Source organism: Manacus candei, unplaced genomic scaffold, assembly GCF_025592945.1.
Source record: "Manacus candei isolate 608988 ecotype Guabito, Panama unplaced genomic scaffold, ASM2559294v1 h1tg000009l, whole genome shotgun sequence".
Classification (NCBI taxonomy): Eukaryota; Metazoa; Chordata; class Aves; order Passeriformes; family Pipridae; genus Manacus; species Manacus candei.
Window position 1 is genome coordinate 5116566 of NW_026138057.1, and position 18424 is coordinate 5134989.

The 18424-nt window shown below is 38.0% G+C and overlaps 1 protein-coding gene across 5 annotated transcripts in view; it reads right to left on the reverse strand.

Moving 5' to 3' along the window:
- Nucleotides 1-427: 427 nt before the first annotated feature.
- The window catches only part of LOC127466263 (golgin subfamily B member 1-like), a 37589-nt gene continuing 19592 nt past the window's right edge, over nucleotides 428-18424 (reverse strand). For 3 of the 5 annotated variants that reach the window (XM_051776888.1, XM_051776887.1, XM_051776885.1), the window contains 9 exons: nucleotides 7638-18167; nucleotides 7122-7273; nucleotides 6293-6452; nucleotides 4884-5036; nucleotides 4185-4352; nucleotides 3099-3196; nucleotides 2636-2770; nucleotides 1903-2017; nucleotides 428-1097 (listed from right to left, as the gene is read on the reverse strand). In XM_051776888.1, the coding sequence (XP_051632848.1) occupies nucleotides 939-1097; nucleotides 1903-2017; nucleotides 2636-2770; nucleotides 3099-3196; nucleotides 4185-4352; nucleotides 4884-5036; nucleotides 6293-6452; nucleotides 7122-7273; nucleotides 7638-18167 (11670 nt within the window). In that variant the 3' untranslated portion in view covers nucleotides 428-938. The remainder of the gene's footprint in view (nucleotides 1098-1902; nucleotides 2018-2635; nucleotides 2771-3098; nucleotides 3197-4184; nucleotides 4353-4883; nucleotides 5037-6292; nucleotides 6453-7121; nucleotides 7274-7637; nucleotides 18168-18424) is intronic. The other 2 variants (XM_051776889.1, XM_051776890.1) reach the window with 2 other exon arrangements.

Here is an 18424-nt window from a genome sequence, read left to right on the forward strand (position 1 = left end):
AGACTAAGAAATATTAAAGACCATCAAAAGAATCAAGTTTACAGGATTTACCTACAGTGGTTTTTCTTTTCCCCACAAGATTCTCAGTTGAAAACTTACCCTTTACTGACTTGTACCTTGAAGCTCAAACATGTAAAATATGTAATGTTGTGCCTTTATAAGCTTGAATTTCATGTGTTCTGCAGCTGAGGAACATTTTGCACAAAGACAGGCAGTGACTAAACCCCACCAAGACAAGAAATGCAAGTCAATAAAAAATTACCAAACTCCCCACAAGTTACAGGGAAAAAAATTACAAAGAAGAGAATATAAGAAGCTGAAGACATTTCTTTATGTCATCTCAATTATGAATCTTTACTGTGTCTTTAATCATCAGCTTACCTCATTACCACACACAGAATTGGGCACAAACTGAATGGCAAAGAACAACCTTCTTAATTCTTTTATTTTCAGCCAAAAAAACTCCCAAGCAACCAAAGAAAATCAAAAATTCAGTAGTTCTTCCTTTATTGCACTCTATAAAACTTCTTGTGAGAATCAAGAAGCCAATATACAGTAATATCTTGATATTCCTTTGAAATTTATAGTTTGACTCTTAAAATAAAATTTGTATAGAAAAGATATCATTTACAACCCATTCAGTAGTAACCAATCATTATGTACTCACAAACAATATTAAATAACTTGTATGCAGCAGTTTCTTTAGAGGGCAGAGGGGAATATTTTCTCCTTAGCAAATATTCCACTGTGAAAGAGCCATTCAAGTCAACTTTGGAGCAAAGTGTGATAAAGACAAATTTCATTGGAGAAGCTCAAGATTCATGTAGTGTCACAGGAATATTTACAACTGTGTCCAGTGCATAGTGTAACAGCAGCATGTGAGGAGTCTACTATCCTAAATTGGCACACCAAAATAATCCACCCAGGAAATGCAGTATTCAGAGGACACCAGTGAGGCACAGGAAAACAACAAGGTGGAGAGTGACCAGGTAAGCGAGGAATAAATAGCGGGATTTTGCTCGGGAAGTCAGCAGCTTGGAACAGTAAAGGCTTCGCCCTCGGAGCCACCTCCGGAGGGAAAGGGCTCCTCCTTTCATCTGGGTAGGAAACAAAAAATTCCATATCAATAATCATGAATATGAATAAGAAGCTCCACTGCAGCTTGGATTTCTGAGGCACCGTAAACCTCTGACATAGCAATTGATGCCACACCACAGGCTATAAAAACATAAATCATTTAAAGTTCAAAAAACCAGCATTATTAAAAGGGGAGAGGAATGAATATCAGGTATTTGTGTATTATGCAGTTACACAGACACACTAGAGATGCATATTGCATTTTGCGTATGCACATAATTAAATGCAATGCACATTTTATTTAATGGATGTGTGTAGTACAAATATGATTGCTACCATTTTAATTTTGACACAGGTAATATGTCTTATGATGCAGTTTACACAGCTGCTTGTATTTGGCTCACAGCCCAAGAGAAAGAAATTAAAGATGTTTTTTCAGTGAAATGGAGTTTCAGAAGTAGTTTGCTGCTTTGAATGATGGTCTGCCCATTCTCTTGATACCAAACACACAGAGTACTTCCGTCAGCTTTTCAGAGCCAAGGCACATCAGACAAGTGGCTGCCTTGTGCCACTGCTTACACATAAAGAGGACAACCAAAAATCAGTGATTTCCAGTCACTCAGGTGGGAAATCTGCACTCCAAGAATGAATGACAGTTGAAAATAAGGTATAGAAATTTGGCAAGACAGAAAAAAGAAAGCAGTAGCATGAAGGGGACCATGAGCTGTGCCGTTTCAATCCAGTATGCAACCAGTAGGATACAACATGCATACCCTTTTTAAGTAGCTGGTAATTCAGGGCTTTTGAAAGCTTTCATCTCCTTACCTTTCTCACAACAACATGTTCACTGGGATTGATGATTAAGGCTTCCCTCTCCTCCTCAGTTTCCATCTGGACAGTGTATTCAGTGGGTACAGATCTGTAACTGCTCACTTCAAACCTAGAGAAAAATTACAGGGAGACATGGAGTACTGAATTATCTTCTCTTAAGTACTGAATTCGCACAAAAACATTATTTTGCATTCTTACATTACTAAGGGAAGGTCTCCACACAGAGCAGTCAGACTCACTTTATATTGCCAGGTCTTTTTTAGTTTTTATTTACAATCTACGCTTAAGATGTTTCATTTATTCAGAATAAACACCAAAATTACTACCTGACTGAATAGTGATTTTCAGATGATGGTTGTGAGGGATACTTTATGTAGGCAGATGGATAATGATATTTTAAATCTAACCAGTGGCTCTGCTAAAGCTGTATATGTGATTTTTTTTTCTAACTTGGAAAAAAAGAAATACCACTGAGCCCAACAGATGAAATTAAATAAAGAAAAAAAATCCAAAGCTTGTAACACTTTCTTCATCCAGAGTTAAACTTAGCTTTTTTTACACAGTTATACATAGATTTCCATTGCTTCAGGCATTGTGGACTCAAAAGCAGGTTCTATTATCTGTTTGTTCTATTATTTGCTCACAAATCTAACACCCACAGGAAAACCTATCACTAACCTCTCACTAAAAATAAAAGGCAAACAAATAATCTGACACGGTATTTTACCTGTTACTTGTCTCTTCAGAGAGCCCAAGAGCCTCTTCTGCAGCTTCTCTCCTGCTCTTCTCCTCTGCCAGTGTTTCTGTCAGCTGGGAGAGAGCCTGCTGCACGGACTCATACTGTTGCTCAGTCTCTGCAAGCCTAGGACAAAATGTAACCTGAAATCAGTATTTTATGTACTTAAAGAATTACTTTTTTGCTGGTTTTTTTATTAAGAAATCTTCCTTTATCTGACAGACTTAATTATAATAAGATGTTTTAGCTTTAAATTGAAATGAAGTAAGGTACAAAAGAAACCACAGATGGTAACAATTCAAGGATATGACTTATGCTTTATTTAATCCACTGTAAATCCACTTCTTTCCCTTCTCCACACAAATGCCTTAGAGGGATACAAAAGCATTACTTTCACACTCACAACACAGCTGTCAGGAAAACAATATTGCTAATACATGCTCTGAGTCCTGACCTTTTCCTGAGCTCATTTAGCTCCATATTGTCTATCTCAACAATAATCCCAGATCTTTCCCGTGGTGCTCCAGGGGGAACTTCTGCTCTAGTTTCGTCCTAGGAAATATTAAGAGAGGGGAAAAAAAAAGCCAGTCACCATTTTTCTACTTGCTAAAAGTCTTTATTTCAATTAAAGAAGCCATAAGCAGCACAAAACAGTGGAACAAATAATTCTTTGTACCATTTAATTTTTTGATTTCCAGAGCTGAAATTTTCCAGGCCTGTTTTCTAACAGAAGGTTGAGGAATGCTGTGGGACCTGAAGGATACAGGTACACCTGTTACCGCAGCAATCTCTGAATAATTCTGAGGGGAAAGAAATGCATCTATATCCACATAATAATGCAGCACTGAGTACAGTTTCAAAATATTGCAGCTATTCATTTATTTTTAATTTATAGTTCTCCTTGTTTGGGTTTATTCCCATTTATGGAAGAGTGAGGGTTGTTTACTATAATTATCCATATATGTTATTTTAGGGTATTATATTAACTGATTGTTAATGAATAGCCAAGGCAGTACAGGAAAGCTTTTTAAAAATTAAAATCTCACAAAGGAATAATGATAGAATCATAAAGCATGGGCTTGGAGGGGACCTTAAATCATCTAGTTCCAGCCCTCAAATAATAACCTTATGTTATATTGTTATTATTAACCTATGTGTATGAGGGGTTGGGAAACAGTACCAAAATGCTGAAGTGGTGATATAAATCTCACTTCTGAAAATATTACTCAAACACCTTGCAAAACTATTCATGAATGATGTGAAATTACCACTAAATTTCCTGATCCATTGATAATTGATCATTCAATTACCTCTGCCAGTTGTGGATCAACTGAAAAAATGCTCCAAAACAAAAGAAAAATCATGTATAAACAGCTTCTTTAAATGAAAAGTCAAATTACACCAGCTTTACAACAATAAAGACAGCTATGTTCAGCACACACAAAGGGCTAGCAAAAGGACTGAATCAGTACAACAAAAAGTGAATTTTTGGCATGAAATATGTAAGCACAGAAGAAAAAACCCTAAAAGTATTGTTTACCTGAACAGAGCCTTGGAAAGGTGCCACTTGCATTGACTGATATTCCCTCTCCAGTCTTAAATACCGATTTTGCAGGTCAGTGTAATGAAGCTGGTTATCCCTCAGAGTCTGAGACAGAGTCTTCAGCTGGGCAGACAAGACAGCATTCTCCTCTGCTGACTGCACAACCTGCAAGGAATTCACATTTAAAGAACTAAAAATTAGGAATTAGCTCCTCCAGGAAATTCCTACAGATTTGAGACCCGCTGTTTCAAAATTCCACAAACTTTTTGGCAAGGTCACAGTTTCGCTGAGGTTTAAACTAGTTGTTTTATGAGAGCAAATAAAGAAACGTGAGCATTGATTTCCCCTGTCATCAAAATACCCAAACCAGAAGGTAAAATCTTGTTCCAGCCTGTTTCTGTCTATAATGAAAAATATTTTGAGTAGAAGTTTAACAGTGCCCCATCAACAGCTTTAGAATGCAGAGTCAAATAAACCTCTCAGTCAAATAAGTCAGAAGAGCCTGACAGAAGACAATACTGACATTTAATCTGCAATTTCTAGTCTGAGCCAACTGGGTTGTTTTCAAGAATCTGAGTTTTAAAGGAAAATTAACTGTCAGTCATGCAAGACACCACCAATTTATCAATATTTCTGTGTGATCCCAGCCCAGACTGGCATGAGCTATTGAGGATCAGAGCTGTTGTTCTAAATTACCTTGGAATTAATCTGTTGGAAATGCAGGTCCTTCTGGTGGATCTCCTGGAGGCAGCGCTGCAGCTCATTCTGCAGCTGATTCTTCTCAGCCAAGACACGTTTGATTTCCTCTGGTGCATCTCCACTTCCAGCAAGGGAGGCAGTTTCTAAAGCCTTAAAAAGTATTAGGATATTCAGGGTAAACAGTACAAGAGTTCTCTAAATAATACACAACTCCAACACTAAATATGCAGGATTTCCTTTGCACAATATAATACCCTTCTCACAATGTAATACCACATTTGCAAGACACTTTAAGTAGAAGACAAGGTCTTTTTAATATATAGTGTTTTCAACCTAAATATTTGCATTAAGAAAAAATAGAAAACTACCATGAAAAAGCAACCCAACTTAATTTTTAATTTGCAAATAGTGCGAGGCACAAAGAAAGGTGGTAAAATAGAAACATATTAATATAAAACACCTTTCAAAAATTATTATTATTCGAAAATTATTTTCAAGCTAAGAATGTCTTGTATTCATGACCTGCAGAACAGCTATTTGGAAATATGGATTTTAAGCTGAAAGAGTCCATTTTGAAAAGAAAAACACACCTGATCTTATCATCAGTTTACAGCTCTTGCCTTCTTTAACTCTAATGCTTTATGGAATCTTTTTACCCACATAATCCTGAAATAAAGATTTTTATCACATACTCCATAACCCACAGATATTACTGTTCAATAGCTCTTATTTGTGATTTTAATCACAGAAAATGAACAGCATATGAAACTCAAACCTGACCAACTAAAATGTTGGTTTTAATGAAATTAAAAATTCCTTCCTTTGGCACACAAAAGGGAAATAAGAATAGTACTCAAAAAAACACTTTCCTTGAAGCTTTAATGACAGTTTACAAAAGCAGACAGCAATTGCCAGACTGGGTGTCAGCTGCTGCCTTTCTAAATCCAGGATTTTGTTCCTGGCAGAAGCCAATTCCAGCTGCTTCAGGGGAAAGGCAAGAGCACTTCCATTAGGACATCTCCCCTTTCCCCCCCAGTTACATCCTGCTCTAATCTGCAGGAATTAGACACTGATTTAGGCTCTGAAGAATGAATTTTATTAGATCTTTAAAATTTATTTGCACCAACTACACAAATTGTGAAATTTGTTGTCAGCGTGAACTACCAACCTCTTGATCCTCTTAAAAAGCATGTCCCTAAACACAGGTTGCAGCCATAATAAATCTGAAAAAAAATCCATTTAATTTTTTTTTAACTTCTTCCTGTTATATTCTGGATTTAACTAACCTAAGATAACACTTGCCAGATTGCTATCACGTGCTGCATAGTTCTCTTCTAAGGTTGCAAATTCAACACAATAAACTGCTAAATTCCATTCTACATTCCTGCTGCATTCCATTTCTTTACCTTGACTGGATAATTGCTGCCAGCAGGGACTGATTTCATAACAATCATGTCTTGTTGCAGCTTCTGTAGCTCTGCAATCTGTCGGTCTTTCTCAGCAATTGTGATCTGACATTGATTTCTCAGTGCCTGGGACTCAGAGAGGAGGAGGTTTTTTTCCATTCTGAACATAAAATATTGTATGTTAAAGAATTATACACTACATACAAATCAATGAAAAGGATAAAGCTGTACTTACTGTTATTTCTGTAACAAATAATGGTAATTTTGGAAGAGTAATATGCATATATATATATTTATGCTGTTCACTGGTTAAGTCTACAAGTTAAAATGAGGTTTGAGTATTTCATAATTTGCTCACGTTTACAGAGAAATGTGGGGCTGGCCTTTTGATCTACATCCTCTCCCCAAAAAACTTGTAGTGTAAGATAAATAATACCCTACAAAGACTTTATAATTAGAGATCTAGAAATTGCACTATGGACCATAAAATGCAGTGAGGTACCAGGATACTGCCTATGGCCTCAAATTCAAACAGAATTATTGTTATTCCACACCAAGCATACTCTTTTACTGTAGTTCCAAATACCCAAGTCACCAACAGAACAGAAATCATTCAAGTAAGACTTTGAAACTTCACATAAACCAAGAGACATAAAAACACAAGGAAAACTGTGCACAAAGACAACCCTGTGGAAGTTGATGTCACACATTACAAACATTCTTATCCTGCCTCCTGCTAGTTCTGGGTGTCAGTTTTATGTTGGGTTGTGAAGTCGGTAATGAATTCTAAACAAGAACCACATGCACTATTTAAATTTAAAATTCATACCTTAATCCAGCCAGCTCATTCTGGTATGATGTGATCTCTCTCTCAGTTTCTGCCTGGAAGGCTTTTGTCTGATGCAGTGCCTTCTCCAAATCATCAACCTTGGTCTTTAGTTTTGATATTTCCACAGCTGCAAGGCTGGCTCCTTCCTTAGCCTACGTTTAATAAACATCAGTAGTGAACTGCAGTGAAAACTCTATGGTTGAAGTTTGATTACAGAATATTGGTTTTCCCCATTTGCTCCATTTAACAGGATAACTAACCCCCAAAATTGTAAACACACCTTCTTTAGTCACGCAGTGCTATCATAGCACTTACACAACCTACAAAGTTAAACTTCAGAATCCACAATGTCTCAAAGCATTCCCTGCACAAAGAATAAAACTACAAAGTGATGTGGCTATTTAAAACTTACCAAAGCGTTACCCTATTGCTCTGAGGCACATCCAAATTACTTTCACAGTAATTTCTCTCATTGATGCTGTTGCAATCAATGGGATATCGGGTTTCAGAAGTTACCTTCTGATTGCTGAGCTCCTGCAGCAATTTGTCTCGGTCATTCTGGAGACTGGCCATAGCCTTGGAAAATGCTTCAATCTGCTGGACATAATTCCCACATTCAGATGAGAGCCTGCTCACTTCCATGTCCCGACTGACTAAAGTCCTACAGAGACTTCCAACTTCATCAGCAATCTGAGCAAGTGTAACTTTATCTGCAGCATCAAAGACACCCCGATGCAGAAGAGGATTTTCTTTGAGGATACTGATGAGATGTAATTTAAACCCCTCCAACTCAGCTTCAAGTTCATCTCCTCTCCTTTTTTCAGTCTTGAGCTCAGCTGTGTATTTGCTCTGAAGTGCCTTCAAGTCCTCTAGGACTCGATCTCTGTCATTCTGCAGAGCAGTCATTGCCTTCCCAAAGGCCTCATTATGGGACCTCAGCTCATTGTTTTGAGACTGAACTTCCAGCAGCACCTTCTCTGCAAAAGCACCAGGTTTATCTCCATACTGAGGTGTCAAAAGACTCCTGCTGGATTCCTCACCTACATTTCTGCCTCTGCATTTCTGGAGTTCTTGAACCTTTTTCTGAATGTTTTCTCCATGCTGTCCACTTGACTCTTTTTTCTGAACACTATCACTACTTAGCAGTTTCTCTCCAGATTCAGAAACAAGTTTCTCTTTGTTTAAGGAGGCAACTAGAGATTCTAAATCACTTACTTTAGATGCCAACTTTTTATTTTCCTGTTCCAAAGACACAGCAGTCCCCTTCTGCAGCTCACTGGAAAGCTGCATTTCTTTTATTTGCTTTTGAAGATCGTATTTTTCACGCTCAAGGCTTTTGATACAATCCAATTTCTGCTTCAGTAAGTCTTTCAGCTGATGGTCTTTCAGAGACAAAACCTGGTTAAGATCTTCCCTGTACTTGATGAGCTGTGCACTCAGCATTGCATTTTCAGAATGCAGATCATCTATTCGATTGAGGAGTATCCTTAATTCCTGCTTCAGAGCATTATTCTCACTTGCATTGCCAACTATAAGCCTGTCCCTCTGATTTAAGACATCCTGGTGAAGATGCTCCAGCTCTCTGTATTTGGTAGAAAGCTCATCCCGATCATTCTGAAGAGATGACACTGATTTTTTAAAGGCATCTATTTCACTGGCAATGGCAGCCTTCTCCTGCTCTGCTTTTTCTGCTTTCACCTGGAGATTTCTCAGCTCATTTTCCATCCTCTGACAGGATTCCTCAGCTTGTTGTCTGTCCATCTGCAAAGACCTTAACTGAAGTTCATATTCTTTGATTTGATTTCTGTGTTGAGTCTGTACCTGAACCAGATAGTCTGAAATCTCATCACCTTTTGAGGAAATAAGTATGGAAATTTCTTTGTCTTTATTATTTAGCATGACCTTCATTTGCTCAGAAATGGTAATCTGCTTTTGCAACTCAGCATTCACCTTTTCCTTCTCTGCTAGAAGCTCTTGCAATTCCTGCTCCTGTCTAGTAAAATTACTTTCCAGAGCTTTTATTTCTCTTCCTGTACTTTTACTATTCTCTATGAGATGATTAAGAGAATTATTTTCTTTAAGGAGTGCTTGCAAAGCTTCTTCTTTGGACTGAAGAACACTCTCCAACTCTTGCTGTCTGTTAAAAAAAAAGGTGTTTTCTTCCTTTATCCTGCAGAGCTCTTCATAGCGCTGCATATCAACAGATTTCTGCCTCAAGTACAGTTCATCCTTTGTTTCCTCTACTACAGAATATTTGATATTCAGTTCTTGAATTTGAGTCATTTTATCTTTCAATTCATCCTGTAAGGCCACTATTCTTTTATTACTGTCTTCTATCTGTCTCTCCTTATTCTGGATGGCCTCTTTGAACTGCAGTTCCCAGGTTTTCATCTCAGTGATGACCCTGTCCCTGTCATCCTGAAGAGAGGACATACACTTTGTAAAAGCAGCTAATCGTGCCAAGGCTGCGTTCAAATCCACCTGGAGTTGCTTGTTTTGAGAGTCCTTAGTGCTGATTTCCTCTTGCAAACCCTGGATCTCACTAACTGCCCGATCCTTTTCTCTCTCGAGGGCTCTGTGCCGTTCCTCTAGGTTTGAAAACTCCCTTTTGTGAAGCAATTTTAGTTGCTGGAGATGAAATTCCAATTCTCTCTCATATTCTCTCTTTTGGAGTTGCAGTTCTTCTTCCTTCTTCTTAAGTTCTTTTCTCCAGTTTAGATTCTCATCTTTAAGCCTGTCCACCTCATTCTTTGACTGATTAAACAAGTCCATCTGTGCTGAAAGCTTCCCCTTGAGATGATGGATTTCTTCATATGATTTCACCAGCTTTTCTGATGCATTATTTAAGTCCTTTTCCAATGTTTCACTTTTCGACTGTGACACTTTCACAGATCTTTCCAAGTCCAGGATCAGCTCCTGGAACTTTATGGAATCCTTTTGCAAATGGTTGATCTCCTGTTGTTTCTCTTTTAAGAGTTCTTGCAATTCTTTTGTTTTGCTTTTAGTTCCACTGTTATCCCTCTGAGCACTTTTCACCTTTTCCTCAAACATCTTTACAAGATGGAGCTGCTGTTCTTCCTTTTCTTTAACCACATGACATTTTTCTGCCTTTAATTCTTCCAGCTGCTGTAACAGCAAGTTATTCTGCACCTGTGCCGATTTCATTCTATCAGTAAGATGGTCAACTTTTTTAACATGATTAAGCAACTCTGTCTCGAGAAATTCTCTCTCATTCTTTACTTTGTAAGAACTTTCCTGTACATTTTCTAATTCTTCCTGTAACAGACATTTATCATCCTCTAAAATCTTGACTTTTTCATTTAGACTAACAATTTCTTGTGTAAGGCTTTTACACTCCATATCCAGCTTTGTTAGACAATGATTTTTATGGGCCAAAGATTTTTCAGTTTCTTGTGCTTTTTCTGAAATTAATTTTCTTTCCTGTTCTAGGACAAGCACATCTTGCTCTTTTTCAGAGAGTTTATCCTTTAACACATTAATGTCCTTTAACAGTGATTCATTCTCACACAATGCATCACTGATTTTAGATTGTGTATCATTTTGGTACACTTCCATTTGAACCTGGAGCTCTCCCAGGGCTGCTTTAGTTACAGTGATGTTATTATGAAGGACATCATTTTCATTCTGGATTTTCTCTAAGGCCTGCTTTAAGTTTTCAGAAGTTTGTTTCAGCTGCTCATTCTCCTCCATCAGCTGATGGTTCTGCTCAGTGAGCTCATGAAGGCGATCCTGGTGTTCTTGCATCCTTGCCTCCTGCTCACGGATCTGCCTTTCTGCTTTGCTTTGCAATTCATCGACTTCCATTTTCTTGGATTCACTGAGTTGTTTCAGTTGACTCTTAATAACCTCATTTTCATCCATGAGATTTTGTAAATGCTTCTCCAGAGCCTCCTTCTCAGATTCTCCTTCCCTGAGTCTTTGAACAGCCTCCTGCTTCTCTTTCCTACTGAGATCAATAACTTGCCTCATCTCTGCCACTTTACTACTGATATTCTCATAGGCCTGAAGAAGTGATTCATACTCCTGCTTTAATTCGCTATGTTTAGCCTTCCAGCCTGTCAATTCAACTGTCTGAGAATCTTTTAAGGTATTTAGCTGGAAAGAAAAGGCCTCTTTTTCCTGAACTATAGACTCCATGGTGGATTTCAGACTTTCACATGCTGCGCTGAGGTTCTCGTTTTCCGTCAGCAGCCTCGCATTTTCAGAGACAAGGCTCTCCTCTCCAGCCAAGGGAGCAACAGCACTTGAACTTTGCTTGTCTCTGCCAAGCTCTAACAAGTGCTCCAGCATCCCTGCCTTGTTCATCAGCTCTTCTTTTTCCAACATCAGCTGATCAAGCCGTTCTTTTAGACATTTATTTTCTCTCAGGGCTTCTTTCCGCGATATTAAAGCTGCCTGTAGTTTCCTCTGAAGGCGCTCTTTGGATTTATCTTCTGTTACAGTTCTTTGCTCCTGGGGTTTAGAATCACTTATATTTGCAGGTTTTCCCAGTGGCTCTTCCATCATTTGCATTTGTTTATGCATTTCACATTCCGTTGCTTCTCTCAGTTTAGTTTTCCCAGAGTAATCAGCCTCTGATAGTTGAAAAACTGTGTCTTTACCTTCTAACTTTCCTTCAAGGAAATTCCTTTCTGAACCAACCTCTCCCAGCTCCTTTTCAGTATAATTTTCTTCCTTAAGCTCTTTGCCAGACACCACAGGTCTACTCATCTCAGCCTTCTCACGCAGCAGACACAGCTCTTGCACGAGACTTTTGTTTTCTTCACTGAAACGTCCTACCTCCTTTTTCATATTCATTAGTTCTGAACTGGACTTTTCTAAGCAGCTGAGAAGTTCCTCTTTCTCACTCTTCATTTCTTCCAGTGCTGTTTTGTAACTGTGGGCTTCATCTTGGCCCTCCTTAACAGCTTTGCTTAATAACTCCTTTTCCAAATCAAGTTTACCTTTGAAATCCGCAAGTGAACACCTCAATGCTTCTATTTCCTCATTCTTTTCTGCAACCTCCTTCTCAGCTTCAATTCTTGACCTCTGCAGTTCCTCCTGGCTCAGCTTGTAGTCCTCACCTTTTTTAATAAGTGTTTCCTTCTCATTATTCACATGTTCAAGCACTGTCTTAAGAGCTACAATTTCAGCCTCATACACTTTCAGCTTTCTCTGTAGCTGCTTTATGTCCTCCAACAAGCTGCCCTGACATTGCTCCTGCTGACTCAAAGACATTAAGTTGACTTTTTCTTCTCTTTCATCACCAAATTCCAGCAATATTTTTCTCAGTTCTTTCCTTAACATTGCTGTTTCCTCCTCAAGCTTTGCATAATCACTTCTTAGCTCTTTTATCTCAGTGTCTTCACTTGCCACTGAATGTTCTTGTTTGAGCTGCTCAAGGTGGGCTTTTTGTTCCTCAAAATCTCTTGCAAGTTTCCTGTGCTCTTCCCTTTCTTGCTGAAATTTTTTCATATCTTCTTTCATGACCAAAAGCTCCCTCTGTAAAGCTTCTTTTTCTTTTTTTAATTGACTCATGACATCAATGTCATTGTTGGGGTCCAGACACTCCTTCCTGTCCCCAGCACTTAAACCAGGTTCTTCTAAACTGGAACTCTTTGATGATTCTTCCTTCTTCTTCAGTTCAGACTTCACCTGTTCAAGAGCTAAGAGCAGCTGAGAACGTTCCTCTTCATATGCACTTGCTTTTTCATCAAGCATAGACTGCATGTGAGCAAGCCTGCAGTCCTTTTCCTCTAAAGATTTTAGGTTCTGCTCACAAACATTTTGTTTTTCAGCAATGATATCATTTAGCTCTGTGATATTATGCTGAAGTTCCTCTAAATAAGAAGCTTTTGAAGATAAACTTTCAGTTAAATCACTTATTTTGGCATCTTTTTCTAGAAGTTGTTGCTTCAAAGTGCCAAGATGAGACTTAAAATCATTATTTTGTCCTTCAATTAGTTTTAATTTGTCTGTTAACTCATTAACTTTCTTCGACAGCTCCTCTCCTTTTTTTTGCTCTTTTTCTAGTTCTTCCTGTCCACTCTTTTCTAGTTTTCCAACTTTTTGCATTAGATCTCTTCTTACTATCAACGCTGCTTGAAGTTTCTTTTTCAAGTTCTCTTTTTCCTTGCCCATTTTCTCGAGATTAAACTGCATCTCCTCTTTTTCACTCATTAAATCCTTAAACTCAGCTTCTCTACTGTTTAACAGAACCTGATTATGGTCCAGTTCTTTCTTGCAAACCTCAAGTTCCTGCAGCACTTGGTTTAGCTCTGCCACAGAACTCTTATGAACAGCTTCAAGGTCTTGCAGTTTGGCATTTAATGCATTTTTCTCCTCAGAGAAATTCAGCATTTCATTAGACAATGATTCCATGACCTGAGTAACAGAACTGTCTTTTTCCTTCAGTTGCTGGCTCAGACTAGAAATTAAATCCTTCTGCTGATTTACCTGGGAAGTTAAGTTTTTGATGAGTTGATCTTTTTCCCCCACTTCTTCAAGGAGACTTGCTACTTTTTTACCTTCAATCTGCAGCTTTTCTTGACTGGCTCTTATTATTTCTTCTGATTTATTTATCTTGTCTTGCAGAAATTCAACCTGCTTATTTATTTCTGCAAAGGACTCTTCCCTTTCTTGCAAGAGAGATTGTTGTTCATATAATGTTTCCTTGAGTGTGAGCATTTCTTTGGACAGACATTCCATCTCAGATGTGTATTCCCCCTTCGTCTTTTCCATGTCGTTCTGCAGCGCCTCCTTCTGCTTCCGAAGCGACTCCAAACTTTTTAATTCCTCTTTCATGGTGTCTATTTCTTTCTGTTTTTCTAAAAGCAGGAGTTGCAGTTGCTCTCCTTCTGTTTCTTTGCTCAGAATAGAATTTATCAGAGCAGAGAATTTTTCCAGCTGAGTTTTACTATCAGTTGGCTTCAGTTCAGAATCTGAACTCTGTGCCTTTTGTTCCGTACATAAAAGCCTACTACTAAGTAATGGAGACAAGCTTTGAGTTAATTTCTCTTTTATAAGATCCAGCTCTTGCTGCAAAGACTGGATTTTCCTATCCTTTGATTTCATTTCACTCTCTAAACTGCTCACTTGCTCAGTAAGATTATTATTCTGCAAATTTGCCCTATCAAGTTCTGTCACCCATTTGTTTTCTGACTCAAGCAGACTTTGTTCTAGAGTTTCACACATAAGTTCTAATTTAGAAAGTTCTTCACCCTTCACACTAACCTGCATCTGTAACTTCTCTTTTTCAGTCTTCATCTGCAGTTTGACAGCATCAATCTGCATTCTTGAGTAATTCTCACTGGTTTCTAGTTTTTCCTGGATTTCCCGGAGCTCTTCCAATTTCTTTTGCAGATCACTCTGAGATGCCCCAAGCTGCGTGTTTTCAGCCATCAGTTTACCAACATCTTCTTGTAACAGATTTTTTTCTTTCTCTAAAGACTCCACCTGGCACTGGAGACTGTTTATTAAAAGCACATTGTCATGGCACTCTTGAGATGATTTGGAATTCAGGTTGTCCAACTCTAACCTCAGACTTTCCAAGTTCTCTGCCTGCTCAGTGCACTTCACACGCAGAGACTCCACAGCCAATTCTTTCTGCTGCAGTTCTTGTTCCCGTGCGTTTACTCGGTCTAGTGCTTTTTGGTGCTCATTTTTGAGAAAGTCAAGTTCAACAGTCAATAAATCAATTTTTTTCTGATTAATATCAAGCTTCTCATTCTTTTCCTGAAATTCCTCAGTGAAGTTTTTCATGGCTGTTGCACTTTTCTCTAATTTTTCTCTGAGAACCTCAATCTCACTGGAAAGAGCATTAACGTTGCTCTCTGCCAACTGTACCCTGGCATCTTTCTCCTTTAAGGAATTAAGGAGTCCAGCAATAACTTCTTCTTTTTTCTCAAGAGCCACGTTCAACTCAGTTCTCAGTTCATTCTGTCCTTCAATGTTCTCCTGAAGAGATAAAACGGCATTTTCTTTCTCGTGGAGTAGTTCTTTAGATTTTTGTAGTTCCTGTGTTAGTTCATGTACCTGATTTTGGAGCTGAGAAATTAAATTTGTTTTCTCTTCATCTTTCTTTGCTTTTACCTCCAGAATTTTGAGGAGACTTTCATTTTCCATAAGAGAGGATTCCTTTTCTGATAAGGACTGGTCCATCTCAATTATTACATTCTTCTGCTGCTGTATTTCTTTTTGGAAATTCACTCTCACTTCCTCCAGCTCCACCACCTGTTTCTTTAAGACATCACATTCAGCCTCTTTCTCTTGAAGTTGCACCTTTAAATTCTCACTGAATATTGAAATATTGTTGATGGTTGATTCTTTTTCTGAAACAAGTACTTTTAACTGTTCTGTTTCAGAGGCTAAAAGCTGTAACTGTTTCTCCTGCAAAACAGAAGATTCCTGTACCTCAGAAAACTGTGTTTTTAAACTGATGTATTCATCTACTTTTTGCTTTAAAGATGCATCTTTCTGTACAATTGAATCATTCAACTGGGATGACTGTTCTGTCAAGTTTTTAAGTTGACTCTGAAGGTCAGAAATAACCTCCATATTCTCAGACAGTTGAATCCTAAGTACATCAGACTCTTCAGATTTATCTTTTAATAACTTTAATTCTTGGGCTTGCCTCTTAAATTCATTTTCCTTTTCCTGCACTGTGTTTCTGAGCTGGCTAGTTTCAAAACCCAGGGTTTGTATTTGGTTTTGCAGATCTGAAATGATTTGCATGTATTGCCCTTCTCCTGCCACTTTACTGTCTTTCATTTGCTTAATCAAAGCCTCCTTTTCAGAAAGGAGAGTTTCTTTTTCTTCAAAGGCCATTTTTAAGTTTTCTTTCTCAATCAACAGGCCATCAATTTGGTCCTTGAGAGCTAAGATATTATGACTCTGTTGGGATAAGTGTGAAGTTAAAGCAGCTACTTCCTCTGACTTTTTCATTGCTGTAACATTAACTGTTTCAATGTCTGCTTTCAATTTTTCATTTTCTAGAGCTGCTGTTTGTGCTTGGTGCTTTGCTGAAGTAATTTCAGACTGAAGGAATTCACATTCACGCGATTTCTCATTTAATATGATTGAAAAGTTCTCTTTTTCATGCCTAAGCACCTCCACTTCTTTGCTTAATAGCTGGAGCTGATTATTTAACACTCTATTTTCCTCCATTTTTTCAGAAACTTGCGTCTGAAATTTCTCAAGTTCAGAACCCTGATTTTTGACAGCCAGGTCTCTTTCCTCTACCAACTGAGACAGATTTGTCCTTTCATCTTTAAGATTTTTAATTTCACCCTGCAACTCTACAACACAAAGCTTAGTCTCTTCTATTTCCTTACACAACAAATCATTTTGAAGGTTTTTCTCTTCTAGAGACCTGTTTGCAGTTTCAAAATCCAAACTTATGCTTTGAATTTGTTCCTGCAGGAGTAAATTCTGCTCCTTACTTTGGCTGAGCTCTTGGATTAGGCCACTGCATTCAGATAATTTATTATTTAACATTTCTCCTTTCTTTATTTCTTCACCTCTAATATCCTGCAGCTGAATGAGCAGTGATTGCACTTGCTCACGCAACTGTTGGGTCTGGTCCTTGCTTTCAGACAAGTGCTCAGCCAGCACATCACATTCCTTTGTTTTCTCCCGCAGCTGTTCCACAACTGAACTTTCCTTTTGCTCAGCAGCTGCTGAAAATTGTTCAATCTCTTTTGCCAGAGTGTTTTTATCACAATTTAGTGCTGAGAGTGTTTTCTCGTACTCAGCAGTGCGAACAGACAACTTGTTCTCTATTTCTGCCACAGCCTGGGTTTTCTTTAATAATTCACACTCTTTTACATCCAGGAGTTTGGATAAATTCTCATTTTCTCTGATGAGCTGCTCCTTCTCTTTTTCCATGGTATTTATACTTTTTTTCAGGTGTTCATTTGCTTTCATTTGCTCTGCCAATTTTCCTTGTTTCCCTTCAAGATCTGCCTGTAATTGGTTATTAGCTGAAGTTTTCTCCTGTGTCTCTATTTCCAGTTTGTTAATTTGTTTATGTATTTCATTTAATTGATTATTAAGTTCTTTGCAACACATCTCTTTGGCTTTCAGATCTCCAGTTAATTTAAGTTTAGTCTCTTCATTTTGCTGCTCCAAAACCCCAAGTTTCTGCTCTAAGGAAATAACAAGCTCTTGTTTCTCTTGCAATTCTTTTTTTACTGTTTCCTGATGTTCAGTATGTTCTACAAGTTTCCTGGATAACTCAGACAACGCTTCATCTTTTTTAGCATTTTCCAAAACCAGTTTGTTGTATGAATCTTTAAGTGATTTTAACTCATTTTCAAGTGTCTCTGCTTTACTCTCTTTCTCTTTAAGCAAATTATTCCATTTTTCCTTCAGAGCATCATTTTCCTCAAGCTGAGATTTCAAATACTCAGTTTCTTTTCTTTGTTTATCCTCAGTTTCTTGTAGTTTTTCAGATGACTTACTAATCTGTTCTTTCAGCAAAGTAATTTGTGACTCACATTCTGCAAGTTTGTTATTGTAAGCAACACTGTTGGCCTTGATTTCCGCTCGGAGATCCTTAATTGTCATGCTGTTCTCAGTGCTTTGTCTTATTAATTCCTCATTCTCTTTGGTTTTAGCCTCATTCTCAGCTCTAACTCTCTCCAGCTCTTGTCTCATTGTGTTACTCTGCTCAGAAAGGACAGAGATCTTCACACTTGCATCTCTCACATCAGCTGTTTGTACTTCCTTCAGTAAATGAGTTTCCCTCTCAGCCTTTGACAAAGTCGCTTCCATCCCTCGCATTTCCTCCTCTTTGCATTGCACTTGGTGCTTCAGGATCATAACCTGCTCAGAATATTCTGCCATGTTCACAGACAGGACAGACATCTCCCTGTCCTTTTCTGCCAGTGCCTCTTTAAGATTATCAATTTCTCTTTCACGTTTCTGGAGATCCTGAATGAGCTGAGATCTTTCCTCTAAATGGCTTGAATTCAGTTTGTCAAGCTCTTCATTGGTCTGGTCCAGATCCAGCTGCATTGACTCCACCACACTGTCTTGCTTCAAGGTCTAAACATCAAGAAAATAATGTTACAAGAATATTTCAAACATGTTAGAGGGACAACAGAAGTTACATTCTGCGTGTAGATCAATACTTAAAGTAACAACCTGTACCAAACTGTAACATCACAAGGTAACCATGTTATTCTTTAGATTGTTTTTGCATACAGAAGGTTCAGTGTATAAAATTTTAAGCAGCTAATGCTGTTACTTTTGCTGACATTTAAGTAGGCCATGACAAAAGAATGTAACATTTCTTCTCTTAC